This window comes from Macaca thibetana, chromosome 4 (genome assembly GCF_024542745.1).
Source record: "Macaca thibetana thibetana isolate TM-01 chromosome 4, ASM2454274v1, whole genome shotgun sequence".
NCBI lineage: Eukaryota > Metazoa > Chordata > Mammalia > Primates > Cercopithecidae > Macaca > Macaca thibetana.
This window is the reverse complement of record NC_065581.1, coordinates 144,079,209-144,097,488: the sequence shown is the minus strand read 5'-3', so window position 1 is coordinate 144,097,488 and position 18,280 is coordinate 144,079,209. Positions and strand designations below refer to the sequence as shown.

Here is an 18,280-nt window from a genome sequence, read left to right as displayed (position 1 = left end):
ATTTCCTTAAGTTGGACTACATTTTTCTCTGGTGCTCCTTGATTAGCTTAGGAATCAACCTTCTGGATTCTTTTTCTGGCAATTCAGAGATTTTGTCTTGGTTTGGATCCATTGTTGATGAGCTGCTATGATCTTTTGGGGTGTTAAAGAAACGTGTTTTGTCACATTACCAGAATCGTTTTCTGGTTCCTTCTCGTTTGAGTAGACTATGTCAAAGGGAAGATGTGGGATTCAAGGGCTGCTATTCAGATTCTTTTATCCCAACACTACTTGATGTAGTGTTTTCCCCTTCCCCTAGGAATGGGCTTCCTGAGAGCTGAACTATGGTAACTGTTTTTGCTCTTCTGGGTCTAGCCAGCCGGCAGAGCTACCAGGCTCTGGGCTGCTAGTGGGGAGTGTCTGCAAAGGGTCTTTTGATGTGATCCATCTTCAGGTCTTGCAACTATGGATATCAGTACCTGCTCTGGTGGAGGTGGCAGGGTAGTGAACTCTGTGAGGCTCGTTGGTTGTGTTTTTGTTCAGTGCGCTGGTTTTGTGCTGCTTGGCCTCCAGCCAGGAGGTGGCAATTTCAAGAGGGCATCAGCTGTGATCCTATAGGGAGGATGCAAACTTGCCCTAGGGACACCTGGTTAAGTATTCAGGATTCTCAGGCAGTGGGCAGGGCCATAGAGTTCCCAAGAGATTATGACCTTTGTCTTCCGCTGCCAGGGAGGGTAAAAAAAGACCACCAGGACGGGGCAGAGAGAGGCGTGTCTGAGTTCCGCCTCTCCTTGGGCAAGGTTTGCTGTGGCTGCTGTGGGAGATGGGTGAGTGGTTCCCAGTCCAGTGGAGTTATATTTCCAGGGGGATTATGGCTGCCTCTCCTGAGTCATACGAATCGCCAGGGAAGTAGGGAAAGCTGGCAGTCACCAGCCTCACCATGCTCTCATGCAGCTGGCAGTCCTAAAGGCCGCTCTCACTCCTACCTTGCCCCTCAACAGCACCAAGTCTATTTCCAGGCAGCCGGTGATCAGGGCTGAGAACTTGACCCAGACCACAAGCCTCTCTGTTGAGAAAGCAAGCAGACTCACAGTTTATCCATATCTCAGTGAGCCTGCAGCAGTGATCCCGTTCCTTCAAAGGGTCTGTGGATTCTGTCATCTTTCCTAGCATGTTCCTGTGGTAGTTCTTGAAGCAATCGTTCACAATGTAAGTCTCCACACAATGTTTTGCCTGTATGAGCAGGAGTTGCAAGCCAGTCCTACCTCCCATCGACCATCTTAATTCTAAAGTTAATTTCTTAAAGACAGCACACAGTTGTATCTTCCTTTTTTATTCACTCTGAAAATCTGTATTTTAATTAGAATATTTAGTTCATTTGCATTTAGTGCAATTATTGATATGGATGCATTTAGAGCTACTATTTTCCTATTTGTTTTCTTTTTTCCCCATCCATTTCCTGTTCTTTTATTCTTTCCTCTCCACCTTATTCTGGCTTTTTAATTGTAAAATTTATGTATGAGCTATACCTCTTTGCACTAATTTTTAGTGCTTTCCTAAGGAAGTACTGTGCAATAGAACTTTCTGTAATGATAGAAATATTATATAATCTGAATTTCACAATATGGTAACCACTAGCTACACAGGCCATTGACCACTTAAGATAGGACTAATATAATTAAGGAACTGAATTTTTAATTTTAATTAATACAAGTTTACATAGCTATGCAGGGCAATTGTCTACGAATGTTTAACAGTACAGCCATAGAGGAAGCTAGGGAGGGAAGATGAAGGACAGGGACTGGAATGGAAGTAAATTTCTGAAGGTACCTAGTTATATATTGAAACTACATAACTGCTTTCCACAACTTAAAAGACCAAATGAGATTACAAATGAAAAAAGAATCCTTAGGAAATAAGACTTAGAGACTAGAAGCTGGACCCTAGGGCTGTTTATTACAACGAGCTGTCATTTCTAGGTCTTTCTGTGTATAGATTAGCAGAATACAAAATATTTTTTAAAAGTAATCCTTAGTTTATACTGACATTTCTATTGCAAAGTCAAACAAATTGAATAAAATCCCTGTAATCTTCTATTTTAATTATAAATATTTCCAAGGCATTAGGAATATTGTGCCACTTTATATAAAATGAGAGGAACTTGAACCATACAGATTGATTTACCATTATACAATTCCCCTGTCCTTTATGCTACAGCTATCCCATGCATTATTTTATTTCTAAGTACAAAATAAACCCCAGTATGCGTCATAATTTTGTTTTAAAAAATCAATCAGATGTATTTAGAAGAAGTTAAAAGGAAAAATAACAGGCTTCTATACTCACTTACTTATGTGCAATTCCCTGTTTCCATCCAACTATTCATCTGGTAGCACTGTCTTTCAACATGAAGAATTTTCTTTATCATTATTTGAAAGGCAGGTCTGCTGACAAATATTTTCTTAGCCTTTGTTTATTTTAAAATTTCTTTCACTTTCATTACGGGAGTAAATGTAACTATATGTAGAATTCTAAATTGACTGCTTCTGTTTACTTTTCCATTCAGCACATTTAAGATGCTGTATTGCCTCCTGGCTTCCACTGTTGTAATGAGATATGAAAAAACTTTTCTGCTAATCTCTTACATGGAATGTGCGATTTTCCTAAACTTCTTTCAAACTTTTCTCTTTATCTTTGGCTTTTAGCAGTTTGTCTATGATGAGCCTGACTGTAGCTTCCTTTTTATTTTCATTCTCTACATAAATTCTCTGAGATTTAGTATGATTTTTATCTATAAATTTCTACTTGTCAACAAATTTGAAGATTTTCCACTATTATTTAGTCAAATGTATTTCTGATATTCCAATTACGTACATGTTAAACATTTTGACATGCTCTCACAAATCACTGAAGTTTTTCTTTTATTTCATTCTCTGTTCTTCAGACTGTATAATTTATATTGCTCTCACTCAAGTTCACTACTTTTTCTATCCTGTGTAAATCTGTGAAGGCCACGTAGAAATTTTTATTTCATGTAAGTTTTTTTTTAATTCTAGAAGGTCTATCTGGTTCTTTTACATAGTTTTATTTCTCTACTGTGATTTCTAATTTGTTTATTCATTATAAGGATATTTTCCTTTATATTCTATTTATAACAACTGCTTTAAAATCCTAAATTCTTCATTTCATAATCAATCTGTATTAGTTGCCTCCTTCTCAAGTATGAATCAAATTTCCTTTTTCTTCGTATGTCTAGTGATTTTGGATTGTATCCTATACATTGTGAGATATGCCATAGAGTTCCTGGATTCTATTATACTCCCTGACAAAGAGTACATTTAAAAAAAAAAAAAAAAAAAATTAGCAGTTACATTGGCCAGATTCAAACTGAACCTCTAACACCTGTGGTGGGTAGCATCTGATATTTCTGTAGAGTTCACATGCATAGTTGAATTATTAGTCACATTTCTGGGCAAAGTATATACACAGAGTTTGGAGTGTTCCCTCTGTGGATCTATTTTCCAGGGATCCCCTTTAATTTTCCACCTGCTGTGTAGTCCTAAGCTTTCTATTTGGTTCTCCAAGCATTTTAGATTGTCGATTTCTATCAGTGGAGCACAAATTTCTGACCTTAACCAAAAATCTGTTAAATCCAGAATCTCAAGAAATACCACTCTATTCATCCATACATTAACTTCCTTCTATTTTCTGCCTATTTTTGATCATTCCAATGCTTTTAGCTACTTGATGTTTACATTTTTTTCCAGAATTTGTGTTTTCTATGGGAGCAAACTAGCACAGAAAGAGGAACTTCTGAAACATTGGAGTGTTTTGCTTTTTAAGCAATTTTATGACATCTTTTGAACAAAAATTGTCTAAGCTACCATACAATCAAAGTTAGAAACCGTCACTTTCTTTGGAAAATATGTTAAATGTAAAAAGTCATTGAATTGTGATAGAACATTAGGTGGCTGATTTTTTAAAATTTTGTGACTTTAAGTGATAGCATCTTCTCTCTGTCTGCCCCTCCTTCAAATATTCCTGACAATTTTCTATTAGATTCAAGCTATAGGGCAAAACATTTCTTGGATTTTTATATTGATTGGTTGGTTGGTTGGTTTTTGTTTGTTCCAGTGATTTGATTTTTTGTAACATGTCTGGTACATTATTACTCTTCATGAAGGGAGAAAAACTTTAATAAACATAAAGTAAAAGAAAATCATTCTTGCAAAATATTATTCCCATGAAATACTGGGATTTCTATTATTTGCTAAACTTATTTTGAAAATAAAAAATACTAATTTGAAAATTAAAGAGGAGAAATAAATACATTAAAAAGTCTGCTGGTTGTAACTGAATATGGATAAAGTATGAATGAATTCATTTCTGTGAAATGCTTCTCAAATCTGTGTATTATTAGCCAAATGACTTCTTACCTTTTGACAGCTTCGGTCAATAGGATCCACGGGAGTAGTTCTGGGATGGGTTACCCTAACATCATCTCTTCCATATTCCAGATTGGACCATAATTCAGTTATAAGTTCATTAATAAACCCTAAAAAGAATTATTACTTCAAGTCATTTATAGCGTAATATTTCTTTGGATGATGAAGGAAAGATATGATGATCCCACTGACAAATCTGGTCACTTTGACAGAAGACACATACTTGCATCTTATATAAGCAATAATCTCTTCTTGGTAGACATTATATCTGCTATTGTTAATATACTTTTATGATATTTCATTATCGTAAAACTCTGTAATAACTAAATTCTGAGAGACTATTTCCCTGGAAGACTGCGGAATTTTGAGTCCCAGCTTCTTCACTTTGGCCAGTAACTTCTCTGAGCATGTTTTCTGAAACATAAACAGGTTTATACTTTGCTCTGCAAATCAGCCAGCAAAGTAAGGCAGTCTGAAATCAGGTTGTGTTTTTCAGAGGTGAGGGGAGAGAAAGAGGTAACAGGAGGCCAGGTAGGCATCCAAAGAGTGTATGCGCCCTTATTCCAATGTAACTAATTTTTTTTTTGTAATTCTACACACTAAGAATGATTCTGCATTTCATACGACTTTTGCTTCAACCTAGTCTTTAAATTCTTATGAGTCATACTATACAACTAAATGAAAATGAATATAAAACCCAATTATCAAATTAGTCTATTAAAAAATCAAGTAGAAAAATCATCTGGAAAAGTGTAAAACACAACATTTAATCATAAAATAAGGAAGTTCATAACAACAATATTAGATCAGAAAGGGTCTTCTGGTATGAGAGAAAAAATATGGGCTCTAAAACTGAGAATATTAGAGTTTAAATTCCAAATATGCCAGTTTATTAGCTGTTCATCCTTGCAAAAATCCCGCGACTTCCTGGAGCCTTAGTTCTCCCATTTGAAAATTGAAATAATGATGCCATATTCCACGGTTGCCATGAAGTATCAACAGGACAATACATGTGAAGTTCCTAATATAGTACCTAAGACATTGGAGAAGCTCAAAAAACTGTCGTCTTCCTCCTGTACTTTGAAAACTACACTTACTCCTCTCATGAAAAGTTTGAGACTATCATGCTCAGAAGCTTAATGACTTTACGAAGGGTGAGATCTGAGGTTACATTTAGTCTCCAAACACTTCAGTTAATGTGCTCTGAATACTACACTACATGAATTTTATTCTAAGTAGAAGAAAAAAAATTAGTGGTTCAATTTAGGATAATTTTTTTTTTTTAACCAAGAAACATGTTTCATAATACAAGTAGTCCAGATTAGTTCAGCCAAAAAACAAATTTAAAATATACTATAGGAAAAGTATTTGTATTTAAAGAGAGAATCAGTAGTGATCACTCATGTTATAATTCAACTCTAAACCTTGAAAAAAATATTGTCATAGCATCTCTATCAGGGATTATATCTTGTTCAGAGCTCAGATAACCTTAATATAAGACATATTGGCTGGGTGTGGTGGTTCACACTTGTAATCCCAGCACTTTGGGAGGCCAAGGTGGGCGAATCACCTGAGGTCAGAGTTCAAGACCAGCCTGGCCAACACAGTGAAACCCCATCTCTACCAAAAATACAAAAATTAGCCAGGCGTGGTGGTGGGTGCCTGTAATCTCAGGTACTTAGGAGGCTGAGGCAGGAGAATCACTTGAACCCAGGAGGCGGAGGTTGCAGTGATCTGAGACTGTGCCATTGCACTCCAGCCTGGGCAACAAAAGTGAAACTCTCTGTCTCATTAAAAAAAAAAAAAAGACATATTAAATTTCCAATGTTTTAACTTCTTACAAATCAAATGGACAAGGAAGAATATATATTTACTGCCAACTTCGAAGATAATGTGAAAGCCAGGGCGGGACAAATGATTTCAAGAAGAAAAGAGGGAGCAAGGGAATTAGGAAATTTTATGTAAATGAGTGTAAACTTTGAAGCATATATAAGCCACTGACAATGAGCATTAGATAATCCTATCAGATGGGACTGTACTGAGAGAAGATGATATTCTTCTGATTTATAAGATGAAGGAAGATTCTTAAAGCATTAAGTACGTTTCTCCTGAGTTCATTATTTGCCTTTGGTTCAAGGCAAGAGAACAAGGTTGTATACATTTCACAGAAACACAAAACTATTGGAATTTGATGGAAGAAGAAAGACAAAAAGAAAATCCTGTAACTTTCTTTGACATAAGGTCTAACTTAGTAAAAAGAATTTTAGAGTAAATATCCTGATACTTGATTGTGCCAGTTAAATTTTCAGTTGGCTTGCTCATTTTATGTTTAAAATAATTCTAATTCTAATGAAAAGAAACATTTACCTGACTTTTTTAGTGCAACGCCACCTGCTGCTGTTGATGCCACTTGTGTAACCAAAACTCCATAGCCAAATTTTTTATGCCTGCTGACCTAACAACATAAATATGGAACAGCAATGAGAAGCAAGAAAACATGGCATGCTAACTAGACATTCCTTCAAGATGGTAAGAATTGCAAACACAAACTCTGAAAAATATTTTAAAATCATACCTAAGATCTTAAAAAGCCCAAAACTCTAGGGATATTTAGTATGACAGAAAAAAAGCTGATTACAACCCAGTGACCTTTGGCCTTTTACTGTTTGAGTAAAGACTAAAACACATTGCAAATTTATTTAATAGTAAAATAATAGAACGCCTCTACAAATATTTTTGTTCCCTTTAAAATGTGAGGCCTAAACCTTCACTGACATATACATTTAGACTCCATAGGTTTCCTTCTCTAGGAAAACCACCCAGTTTCACTACATCCAGATGTTTGATATCATAATTATAAAACATAAGATAATTAACTGCATTCCTCAATTCCATCTGGTTATTTGCAATTCTGTAAATACAGCCACAGACACTAATATCAACTCTCCAATGTTTTCCTAAAAAAAAAAATCAAGTTGACTATTGCAATGCTATATGGTTTTTTAATTGAGGCTTAATAACTTCTTCATACACAGAAAACAGAATGATGCTCTTAATGGCTTTTGCAACTACAAAAACTCCCTTTGCCTGTGGCAGATGGTAATTCATACCTGTAATTTTTTTGCATATCGGTTGAACATAAATGTCATACATTCATTGATAGCACCTGTTCTTTGAAGAAGTAGTAATCCTTTGGGGGTGGCAGCAAAATGTAGTAAATCATCTAGCAAATTATCTTCCCAAGCCATACTGAAATAGGTAAAAGAAAGTTAGAGCTTTTTTAAGATACTAAAAACTGAAAACAAAGACTACGTCTTAGCTGAGCTTAACCCTGTTTACAATTAAAGCTACACAGTACATATTGGTTGCAAACTAATCAATAAAGGTTTAAAATTAAATAAAAACATGGTTTCTTTGGTAGTGAATTCTTTTATTCCTACATTTTCTATACCTATAAGTTCTCTTCACTGAATTAAAAAAAATTTTAACTGCATATGTCAGCATTTTTATTATACCTAGGTTCTCTCATCAACATACTAATTTCATTCTATTTTCCTATTAATATTCTGCTGTGCGTGAATTCTCCGAACCTCAACTCCCCATAAAAATTCTTGAAGATAACATTGGAAAAACTCTTCTGGGCATTAGCTTATGCAATTCATGACTAAGACCCCAAAAGCAATTTCAACAAAAACAAAAATAAATAAATGGGACATAATTAAACTAAAAAGCTTCTGCAAGGCAAAAGAAATAAGTAGAGTCACCACAACCCAGAGTGGGAGAAAATATTCACAAACTATGCAATGTCTAACAAAGGACTAATTTCCAGAATCTACAAAGAAGTCAAAGAAATCAGCAAGAAGAAAAAACAAATAATCTCATTTAAAAGTGGACAAAGGACATGAAGAAACAATTCTCAAAACATACAAACAGCTGACAAGCAGTTGAAAAAAAAAATGTTCAACATCACTAATCATCAGGGAAATGCAAATTAAAACCACTTACTCCTGCAAGAAAAAAAGGCCATAATTAAAAAGTCAAAAAAACAATAGATGTTGGTATGTATGTGGTGGGACTCTTTTACACTGCTGGTGGGAATGTAAACTAGTACAACCACTATTGAAAACAATATGGAGATTCCTTAAAGAACTAAAAGTAGAACTACCATTTGATTCAGCAATCCCACTGCTGGGTATCTACCCAAAGGAAAAGAAGTCATTACATGAAAAAGCCACAGGCAAAAGCATGTTAATAGGAGCACAATTCACAATTGCAAAGATATGAAACCAATCTAAGTGCCCATCAACCAATATGTGAATAAAGAAATTGTGGTACATATACGCCATGGAATTCTACTTGGTCATTTAAAAAAAAGGAAATAATGTCTTTTGCACCAAGCTTGATGGAGCTGGAGTCCATTTTTCTAAGTTAAGTGACTCAGAAATAAAAAAACAAATATCATGTTTTCACTTATAAGTGGGAGCTAAGCTCTGAGGATGCAAAGGCACAAGCATGATATAATGGACTTTGGGGGTACAGGAGGAAAATTTGGAAGGGGGGTAAGGGATAAAAAATGACATATTGGGTACAGTGTATACTGCTTGAGTGATGGATGCACAAAAAGCTCAGAAATCACCACTGAAGAATGTATCCATGTAACCAAAAGCACCTGAACCCTGAAAACCATTGAAATAAAAATCAAAATAATAACTATTGAAATTAAAAATGAAAATTAATGATTAAAAAATGAGATCTAAAAATTACCTCAAAAATAAACTATAGAAATGTTTTTTCTCACCCTTTAATGCAAAAAAAAAAAAAAAGCAGCTAATTGTGTGATAACTATATTAGAAAATAAATTATAGCAAATGTTTAGGGAATTAACTATTTGTTGAACCATTACACCATTAAGGAAATGCAGAAGGCTTTTTGTTTGATTGTTTTGTAAGCTAAACTATACCTACCTTAAAAAAAATTCAAATTCCACTTCAACATCTCTTTAACAAAGAATAGCCCTTCAAGTTCTCCCTAATTACCATTTTAGACTATGCCAATACTCGATTAAAAAATAAGGACAGAACCCAGAAAAATATGTTGCCAGAGTTTAGTTCAAAAAATGTATTTTCCCCATTAATCTGACTGTATATCCTACTGATATCTGTAAAGGAACATGGAGACATCTTCATTAAAATTTGATATAAATACTGATTTAAATAATTTTCCAAAGTCAAAACCTAATTGAAATGCACTCCCAACACATTTAGAAAAATCATATTTTAAATATAAATACACTTCATTGGTACTTGAGAAAATATTATTTCTACTGAACTCTCCAGTTAACTTTCCAACTTTAGTATTTAGTAATTCTCTAAATTTTCTGGAAACATGATAATAAGTCACTTTTCCTAATCTAAGATGTAAAACCAGAATGAAACAAGTATAATAAATATTGTTAGATTTTTAAAAGGCTATGAGTATTGTATGATCTCTAAAGTTCTTCCAAACTAATTTTCCTTGAACCTGTATATATACATTTACCATCCAGTAAAACATTTTTGCCATAGTATTCTATTATATTTTAATAAATTTTAAATTTATTTCAGTAAATATAATAAATAGATGACTTTCATCAATTGTACTTACATGTTTTGGGATTCCTGGCTTACTGAAGAAACAGAATCAGAACCCTCTACTGGAGTAGGAATTCTTTCTGATAGCAAACTTGTCTAAAAAAATAGCAGAATAATTTATATTATTTTTCTTACTGATAGCACTACCCATAAGATTTCCTATGCTGCATCTTTGTTTTATCCTTAATGTTATTAAAATCAAAGTTATCTTCAAATTTTAAATTATCTGGTTGTTAATTAAATATTATGTGACATATTTTACAAATAAACCATATTAAATGGGGGTAAAAGACTTAGTTGTCCATTGATATATACATATATGGCTATTGCTACATTACAATCTCTAGTATCCACAATGAAAACCCAGCTGTCTCTAAAAATTACTTTAAAATAACTCCCAAACAGTGTTAGTCTATGTAAGGAAAATTAACCTAAAGCCTCATCTAGGAGAAGAAAAGAATCTGCAGTACCCATTTAAGTCTTAGAACTTTGTCCCACTGGGAAAGGAGATACTGCAGTCAACCTGTGCCAAATTAAGATGCATTATCTTCCCTAGAGTACTGTGATGCTAAAGAAGTCATATTTGCCCAGTTAACTATTTCATCCAAAGTACAACACTAAAATGGTGCTTACATTTGAAATGAAGATTTGCAGGGAGGAAAAACGAAGCTTGAAAATACTTACCTTTTTCCATGCCTTTGCTATAGATTCATGCAAATTGTAAGTGATTAACACCTGCAAGCCTTCGCATGTACTATATATCTGACGACACACAGAAATAAAAGCTCCTTTAACCACAGGCAACATTTGTGATCCAGAAAATATAGAAATATCTTCATCAAGAAGTTTTTTCGAAAACTGGGCAATTATGTGAGCACCTGTAGAACTAAAAGATGATACCTGAAAGTGATTCCAAGGTTATATTAATCTTGACTTCATAAAGCTATACCAAAAAGGCTAGTCTTGTCACAAAAACTCTTCATTTGCTTGGATCCCTTTTAGTCCTCCTCTAACTTTTCTCAGATATGTCAATATTCATGTTCCCACCCATGCGCAGATGTCTAGCAATGAGAACAATTTCGGTGGGATGGAAGGAAAAAATATAGAGACAGTGAAAAAGCAGCAAAACTTTACAATTAAAAGATTATGGACGCATTGAGACCACGGCCATGTAGATAAATACTGTCAATTCTATAGTGAAAACATAATCCTAAATGCTCCATTCCTAGCACTTACTGACACATTCCCCATCCCATTAACAGGACTTAGTTCCCCTATATCAAAGGCTGAGAAATTTTTTTTCTTTGAGATGGAGTCTCACTCTGTCACCCAGACTGGAGTGCAATGGCGCGGTCTTGGCTCACTCCGCCCTTCGGGTTCAAGCAATTCTCCTGCCTCAGCCTCCTGAGTAGCTGGGATTACAGGTACATGCCACCATGCCTGGCTAATTTTTGTACTTTTTTAGTAGAGACAGGATTTCACTATATTGGCCAGGTTTCACCATATTGGCCAAGCTGGTCTCAAACTCCTGACCTCAGGTGATCCACCTGCCTCGGCCTCCCAAAGTGCTGAGATACAGGTGTCCGGCCAGCTCAGACACTTTTAAAAGTAATAATAGATAATAATAATCGATAAGTACTTAATAAATGCTCAGAATTTACACAAGTTCAATGGTGTGCATTAGATTATTGTAGTTACAGGTCCTAATATTTTCCCCCATGCCACTGATTTGTTGGGAAAACAGTCATGTTTATTTGGATAACTGCTTTACCATGCTTTACCATGGTGTCATTTAACTTTTTTCTCTAGTTCTCCCTATAAAGTGATCATTAGATCTAGAAGATTATTTAGATTTAAGTTTAATTTCTTTTGTTTTCTTTCCTTTTTTTTCCTTGGTAAAATAACTTCATAGTTGGTTGCCGCTGTCTACCTCCTGTTGAATGAAGCACTATCTGGATGTCCCAATTTTAGTGGTGCTAAAGATCATTGGTCAGATGGTATCATCCTGACCTCTCTAGTATGTAGTCCTCCCCATCAACCTTTCACCTAATGATTTAGCATTCATTAATGATCATTTCCTACATCTACTATTTCATTAAGGATTATCAAATTATGATTTTTCTGATTATATCATTTATCTTGCATTTATTAGCTAGAATTCTTCTGTGAAGAACTTTTCCTCATTCATGTTTTAGTTGCACTAAAATACAGTTTGTACAGAAAAGGCTAGAAAAAATGCTTAAATTTTCTTTTTATCAATTTGCATACTAATAAATTGGTGTCCGAGCAATTTCAGCAGGTAAATGATAAAGTTTATTTTTTGTTTGTTTTCTATTTCAGTGCCTTTTCAAACGCATGCATTTTTTATATACTTTATGTATGTCAATCATTGTAGTCAGTATTTTTCTGATTCTCAAATTGTCCATCTTAAGCCAGTAGGAGGCCCCTTCTGGTTGGCTCTGGGGTCCTTTTGACACTATCCCATTGGTCTTAGATTGCTTCTAAAACGGTAAGATATCCCAGGATCATCCTCCACACTTCCTGGCCCAGACCCAGAATCAGCCACTCCTGTCTCTTCTTAGAACAAAAAGATATTTAGACAATACAGATAACAGCTCACAGTGAAGCAGTTGCTACTATTCCACTGATAGTGCTGGGAAAAATATAACTTAAGAAAAAAAAAAGTTCATAATTTTATTTTTATTATGAAGATTCAGGTTTCTTATTTAACTTTATACTTTTATCTTTTTCTCTTACATTGAAAATCTTAGTTCCTTATAACACTACTATAATTACTTATTTGCTCTATAATTATGTATAACAATTTCAAAACAGCAACAGCAATATTACTTCTAAACATATACTAAATGCAGTTTAAGATTACTTTGAGGATGTTTTTCACCTTAGAATATATCCCACTGGAAATTATCAATCAAAATTAGATTATTTGAAGTAATTCTTTTCTCTGCATGAATATGTCACTAACTTGATTTATATCTAAATTTACTAATACCTTTGTTTGCAGCTTTTAAATATTGTGGCTTCATTTTTTTTTTTTTTTTTTTTTTTTTTTTTTTTTTTTTACATTTAGTACATAAACAACAAGATGAGTCCAAAGTCAAATCTAGGTATAATTAAGGTATAATCCTAGATATCTTGGTTCCATATCTGTTTCTCCACATTTTTCTCTCCCCTCTCCTAATATTAACCATTTTCATTAGTTTTCACTTTGTCCATTCATCAGTCTCTTTTAAAAACACAAACAAATATGATCATTCATATTTCTTTGTACCATACAAAAGGTAGCATTCCATTAACATTCTTCTGTTTTCCTTTATTCACTTAACAACATATCCTGAAAATAACTCTACAGAAACACACAAAAAGATTCCCTTTCACAGACAGCTCAGTGCTCCATTGTGTAAACATAATTCAATCAACTAGCCTCTTATTGAACATTTGAGATTATTTCAGTCTTCCATTAATATAAATAATCAGAATCTATAGTTTTAACTGGACAAAGAAGATTCAGAAGAAAATCTAATATTTTATGCCTTCTCTGTTTAACTTCAAATGTGAGGGAGACTTTCTTTAATATTAAAAGAAAGAAAGAGAGAAAAAGAAAGAGAGAGAGAGAGAAAGAAGAAGGAGAAAGAAAGGAAGAAAGGAAGAAAGGAAGGAAGGAAGGAAGGAAGGAAGGAAGGAAGGAAGGAAGGAAGGAAGGAAGGAAGGAAGGAAGAAAGAAAGAAAGAAAGAAAGAAAGAAAGAAAGAAAGAAAGAAAAAAGAAAGAAAGAAAGAAAGAAAGAAAGAGGGCCAGATGCAGTGGTTCATGACTGTAATCCCAGCAGTTTGGGAGGCCAAGTTGAGTGGATCACTTGAGGTCAGGAATTCGAGACCAGCCTGGACAACATGGCGAAACTCCATCTCTACTAAAAATACAAAAATTAGCCCAGCACGGTGGCACACACCTATACTCTCAGTTACTCTGTAGGCTGAGGCAGGAGAATCACTTGAACCTGGGAGGTAGAGGTTGAAGTGAGCAGAAATCCCACAACTGCATTCCAACTTGGGCAGCAGAGTGAGACTCCATCTCAAAAAAGAAAAAAAAAAAAGAACCCAAATCTCATAAAGATAATGATTGGGAAAAATCTGACTACATGTAAATTAATAATACCTATATAGAAAAAAAAAAAACTTAAATAGGGTTAAGTGGTAGACAAAAAAAAGAAGTCTTGGAACTCATGACAAAGAATTAGTCTTCCAAATTTTAAAAACAGTTGTTATTCATAAAGACCTCTAGTTAAACATGGCAGACTGAACATATACATTCACTGCTCCCTCCATAAATACTAAAACTCAAAAGTAAAAGAATTTTCCAGTAGGCAATAAAACCACCAAAGACAAGGAGAATGGAAATGATGTGGTAATAAAATTTTAGAACCTGGAAATCAAAATAACAAGCAGTAATTCGGGACATAGAAAAACCTCAATTATCAGCCACAATATGAAAAACAGAATAAACCTGATTCATCTTACAGAAACTCTCAAAAACACACGGTGGGTGGGAGGGCATGCCTAAGATGGCCAAATAGGAAGAGCTCCAGCCTCCAGCTCCCAGCGTGAGAGACACAGAAGATGGGTGATTTCTGCATTTTCAACTGAGGTACCGGGTTCATCTCATTGGGGAGTGCCGAACAATTGGTGCTGGTCAGCTGGTGCAGCCCAACCAGTGAGAGCTGAAGCAGGGTGAAGCACCGCCTCACCTGGGAAGCACAAGGGAGAAGGGAATCCCTTTTCCTAGCCAAAGGAAACTGAGACACACAACACCTGGAAAATCGGGTAACTCCCACCCTAATACTGTGCTTTACCAAGGGTCTTAGCACACCAGGAGATTATATCCCACACCTGGCCCAGAGGGTCCCATGCCCATGGAGCCTCCCTCATTGCTAGCACAGCAGTCTGAGATCTAACTGCAAGGCGGCAGCGAGGCTGGAGGAGGGGTGCCCGCCATTGCTGAGGCTTCAGTGGGTAAACAAAGTCACCGGGAAGCTCGAATTGGGTGGAGCCCACTGCAGCTCAAGGAGGCCAGCCTGCCTCTGCAGACTCCTCCTCTGGGGAAAGGGCATAGCTAAACAAAAAGCAGCATAAACCTTGACAGAGGTAAATGCTCCTGTCTGATAGCTTTGAAGAGAGCAGTGGATCTCCCAGCATGGAGGTTGAATGGACAGACTGCCTGCTCAAGTGGGTTCCTGACCCCCGAGTAGCCTAATTGGGAGACATTCCCAACTATGTGCAGACCAATACCTCACACCTCACATGGCTGGGTACACCTCTGAGACAAAGCTTCCAGAGCAAGAATCAGAAAGCAACACTCACTGTGCAGCAATATTCTATCTTCTGGAGCAGGTGCTGCTGACACCCAGGCAAACAGGGTCTGGAGGGGACCTCAAGCAAACTCCAACAGACCTACAGCTGAGGGTCCTGACTGTTAGAAGGAAAACTAACAAATAGAAAGGACACCCACAACAAAATCCCATCAGTACGTCACCATCATCAAAGACCAAAGGCAGATAAAACCACAAAGATGGGGAAAAAGCAGGGCAGAAAAGCTGGAAATTCAAAAAGTCTGAGCGTATCTCCCCCTCCAAAGGAAGACAGCTCATCGCCAGCAACGGAACAAAGATGGACAGAGAATGACTTTGACGAGTTAAGAGAAGAAGACTTCAGTCGATCAAACTTCTCAGAGTTAAAGGAGGAACTACATAACCAGCGCAAAGAAACTAAAAACCTTGAAAAAAGAATGGATGAATGGATAACTAGAATAATGAATGCAGAGAAGGCCTTAAAAGAACCGATAGAGATGAAAACTATAACACGAGAAATACACGACAAATGCACAAGCTTCAGTAATCGACTCGATCAACCAGAAGAAAGAGTATCAGCGATTGAAGATTAAGTGAATGAAATGAAGCGAGAAGAGAAGTGTGGAGAAAAAAGAGTAAAAAGAAACGAACAAAGCCTCCAAGAAGTATGGGATTATGTGAAAAGACCAAATCTACGTCTGATTGCGGTGCCTGAAAGTGAGGGGGAAAATGGAACCAAGTTGGAAAACACTCTGCAGGATATCATCCAGGAGAACTTCCCCAACCTAGTAAGGCAGGCCAACATCCAAATCCAGGAAATACAGAGAACGCCACAAAGATACTCCTCGAGAAGAGCAACTCCAAGACACATAATTGTCAGATTCACCAAAGTTGAAATGAAGGAAAAAATCTTAAGGGCAGCCAGAGAGAAAGGTCGGGTTACACACAAAAGGGAAGCCCATCAGACTAACAGCAGATCTCTCGACAGAAACTCTCCAAGCCAGAAGAGAGTGGGGGCCAATATTCAACATTCTTAAAGAAAAGAATTTTCAACCCAGAATTTCATATCCAGCCAAACTAAGTTTCATAAGTGAATGAGAAATAAAATCCTTTACAGACAAGCAAATGCTTAGAGATTTTGTCACCACCAGACCTGCCCTACAAGAGATCCTGAAGGAAGCAATAAACATGGAAAGGAACAATAGGTAACAGCCATTGCAAAAACGTGTCAAAATGTAAAGTCCATCAATACTAGGAAGAAACTGCATCAACTAGCAAGCAAAATAACCAGCTAGTGTCATAATGACAGGATCAAGTTCACACATAACAATATTAACCTTAAATGTAAATGGACTAAATGCTCCAATTAAAAGACACAGACTGGCAAACTGGATAAAAAGTCAAGACCCATCAGTTTGCTGTATTCAGGAGACCCATCTCACATGCAGAGACATACATAGGCTCAAAATAAAGGGATGGAGGAAGGTCTGCCAAGCAAATGGAGAACAAAAAAAAAGCAGGGGTTGCAATCCTAGTCTCTGATAAAACAGACTCTAAACCATCAAAGATCAAAAGAGACAAAGAAGGCCATTACGTAATGCTAAAGGGATCAATTCATCAGGAAGCGCTAACTATCCTAAATATATATGCACACAATACAGGAGCACCCAGATTCATAAAGCAAGTCCTTAAAGACTTACAAAGAGACTTAGACTCCCATACAATAATAATAGGAGATTTTAACATCCCACTGTCAACATTAGACAGATCAACGAGACAGAAAGTTAACAAGGATATCCAGGAATTGAACTCAACTCTGCACCAAGTGGACCTAAAAGACATCTACAGAACTCTCCACCCCAAATCAACAGAATATACATTCTTCTCAGCACCACATTGCACTTATTCCAAAATTGACCACATAGTTGGAAGTAAAGCACTCCTCAGCAAATGTACAAGAACAGAAATTATAACAAACTGCCTCTCAGACCACAGTGCAATTAAACTAGAACTCAGTACTAAGAAACTCAATCAAAACCACTCAACTACATGGAAACTGAACAACCTGCTCCTGAATGACTACTGGGTACATAACAAAAGGAAGGCAAAAATAAAGATGTTATTTGAAACCAATGAGAACAAAGATACAACATACCAGAATCTCTGGGACACATTTAAAGCAGTGTGTAGAGGGAAATTTATAGCACTATATGCCCACAAGAGAAAGCTGGAAAGATCTAAAATTGACAACCTAACATCACAAATAAAAGAACTTGGCTGGGCGCGGTGGCTCAAGCCTGTAATCCCAGCACTTTGGGAGGCCGAGGCGGGTGGATCACGAGGTCAGGAGATCGAGACTATCCTGGCTAACATGGTGAAACCCCGTCTCTACTAAAAATACAAAAAACTAGCCGGGCGTGGTGGCGGGCGCCTATAGTCTCAGCTACTTGGGAGGCTGAGGCAGGAGAATGGCGTGAACCCGGGAGGCGGAGCTTGCAGTGAGCCGAGATCACGCCACTGCACTCCAGCCTGGGAGATACAGCGAGACTCCGTCTCAAAAAAAAAAAAAAAAAAAAAAAGAACTAGAGAAGCAAGAGCAAACTCATTCAAAAGCTAGCAGAAGGCAAGAAATAACTAAGGTCAGAGCAGAACTGAAGGAGATAGAGACACAAAAAACCCTCCAAAAACTCAATGAATCCAGGAGCTGGTTTTTTGAAAAGATCAACAAAATTGATAGACCGCTAGCAAGACTAATAAAGAAAAAAAGAGAGAAGGATCAAATAGATGCAATAAAAAATGATAAAGGGGATATCACCACCGACCCCACAGAAATACAAACTACCATAAGAGAATACTATAAAC

General features: G+C 36.3%; 1 protein-coding gene across 4 annotated transcripts in view; it reads right to left on the bottom strand.

Annotated features, from left to right (window-relative positions):
- The window catches only part of TBC1D32 (TBC1 domain family member 32), a 223,988-nt gene that overhangs the window by 149,042 nt on the left and 56,666 nt on the right, over nt 1-18,280 (bottom strand). For all 4 annotated transcript variants that reach the window (XM_050788740.1, XM_050788739.1, XM_050788738.1 and 1 more), the window contains 5 exons: nt 10,739-10,940; nt 10,068-10,150; nt 7,535-7,673; nt 6,792-6,879; nt 4,416-4,534 (listed from right to left, as the gene is read on the bottom strand). In XM_050788740.1, coding sequence (XP_050644697.1) covers nt 4,416-4,534; nt 6,792-6,879; nt 7,535-7,673; nt 10,068-10,150; nt 10,739-10,940 — 631 coding nt within the window. The remainder of the gene's footprint in view (nt 1-4,415; nt 4,535-6,791; nt 6,880-7,534; nt 7,674-10,067; nt 10,151-10,738; nt 10,941-18,280) is intronic.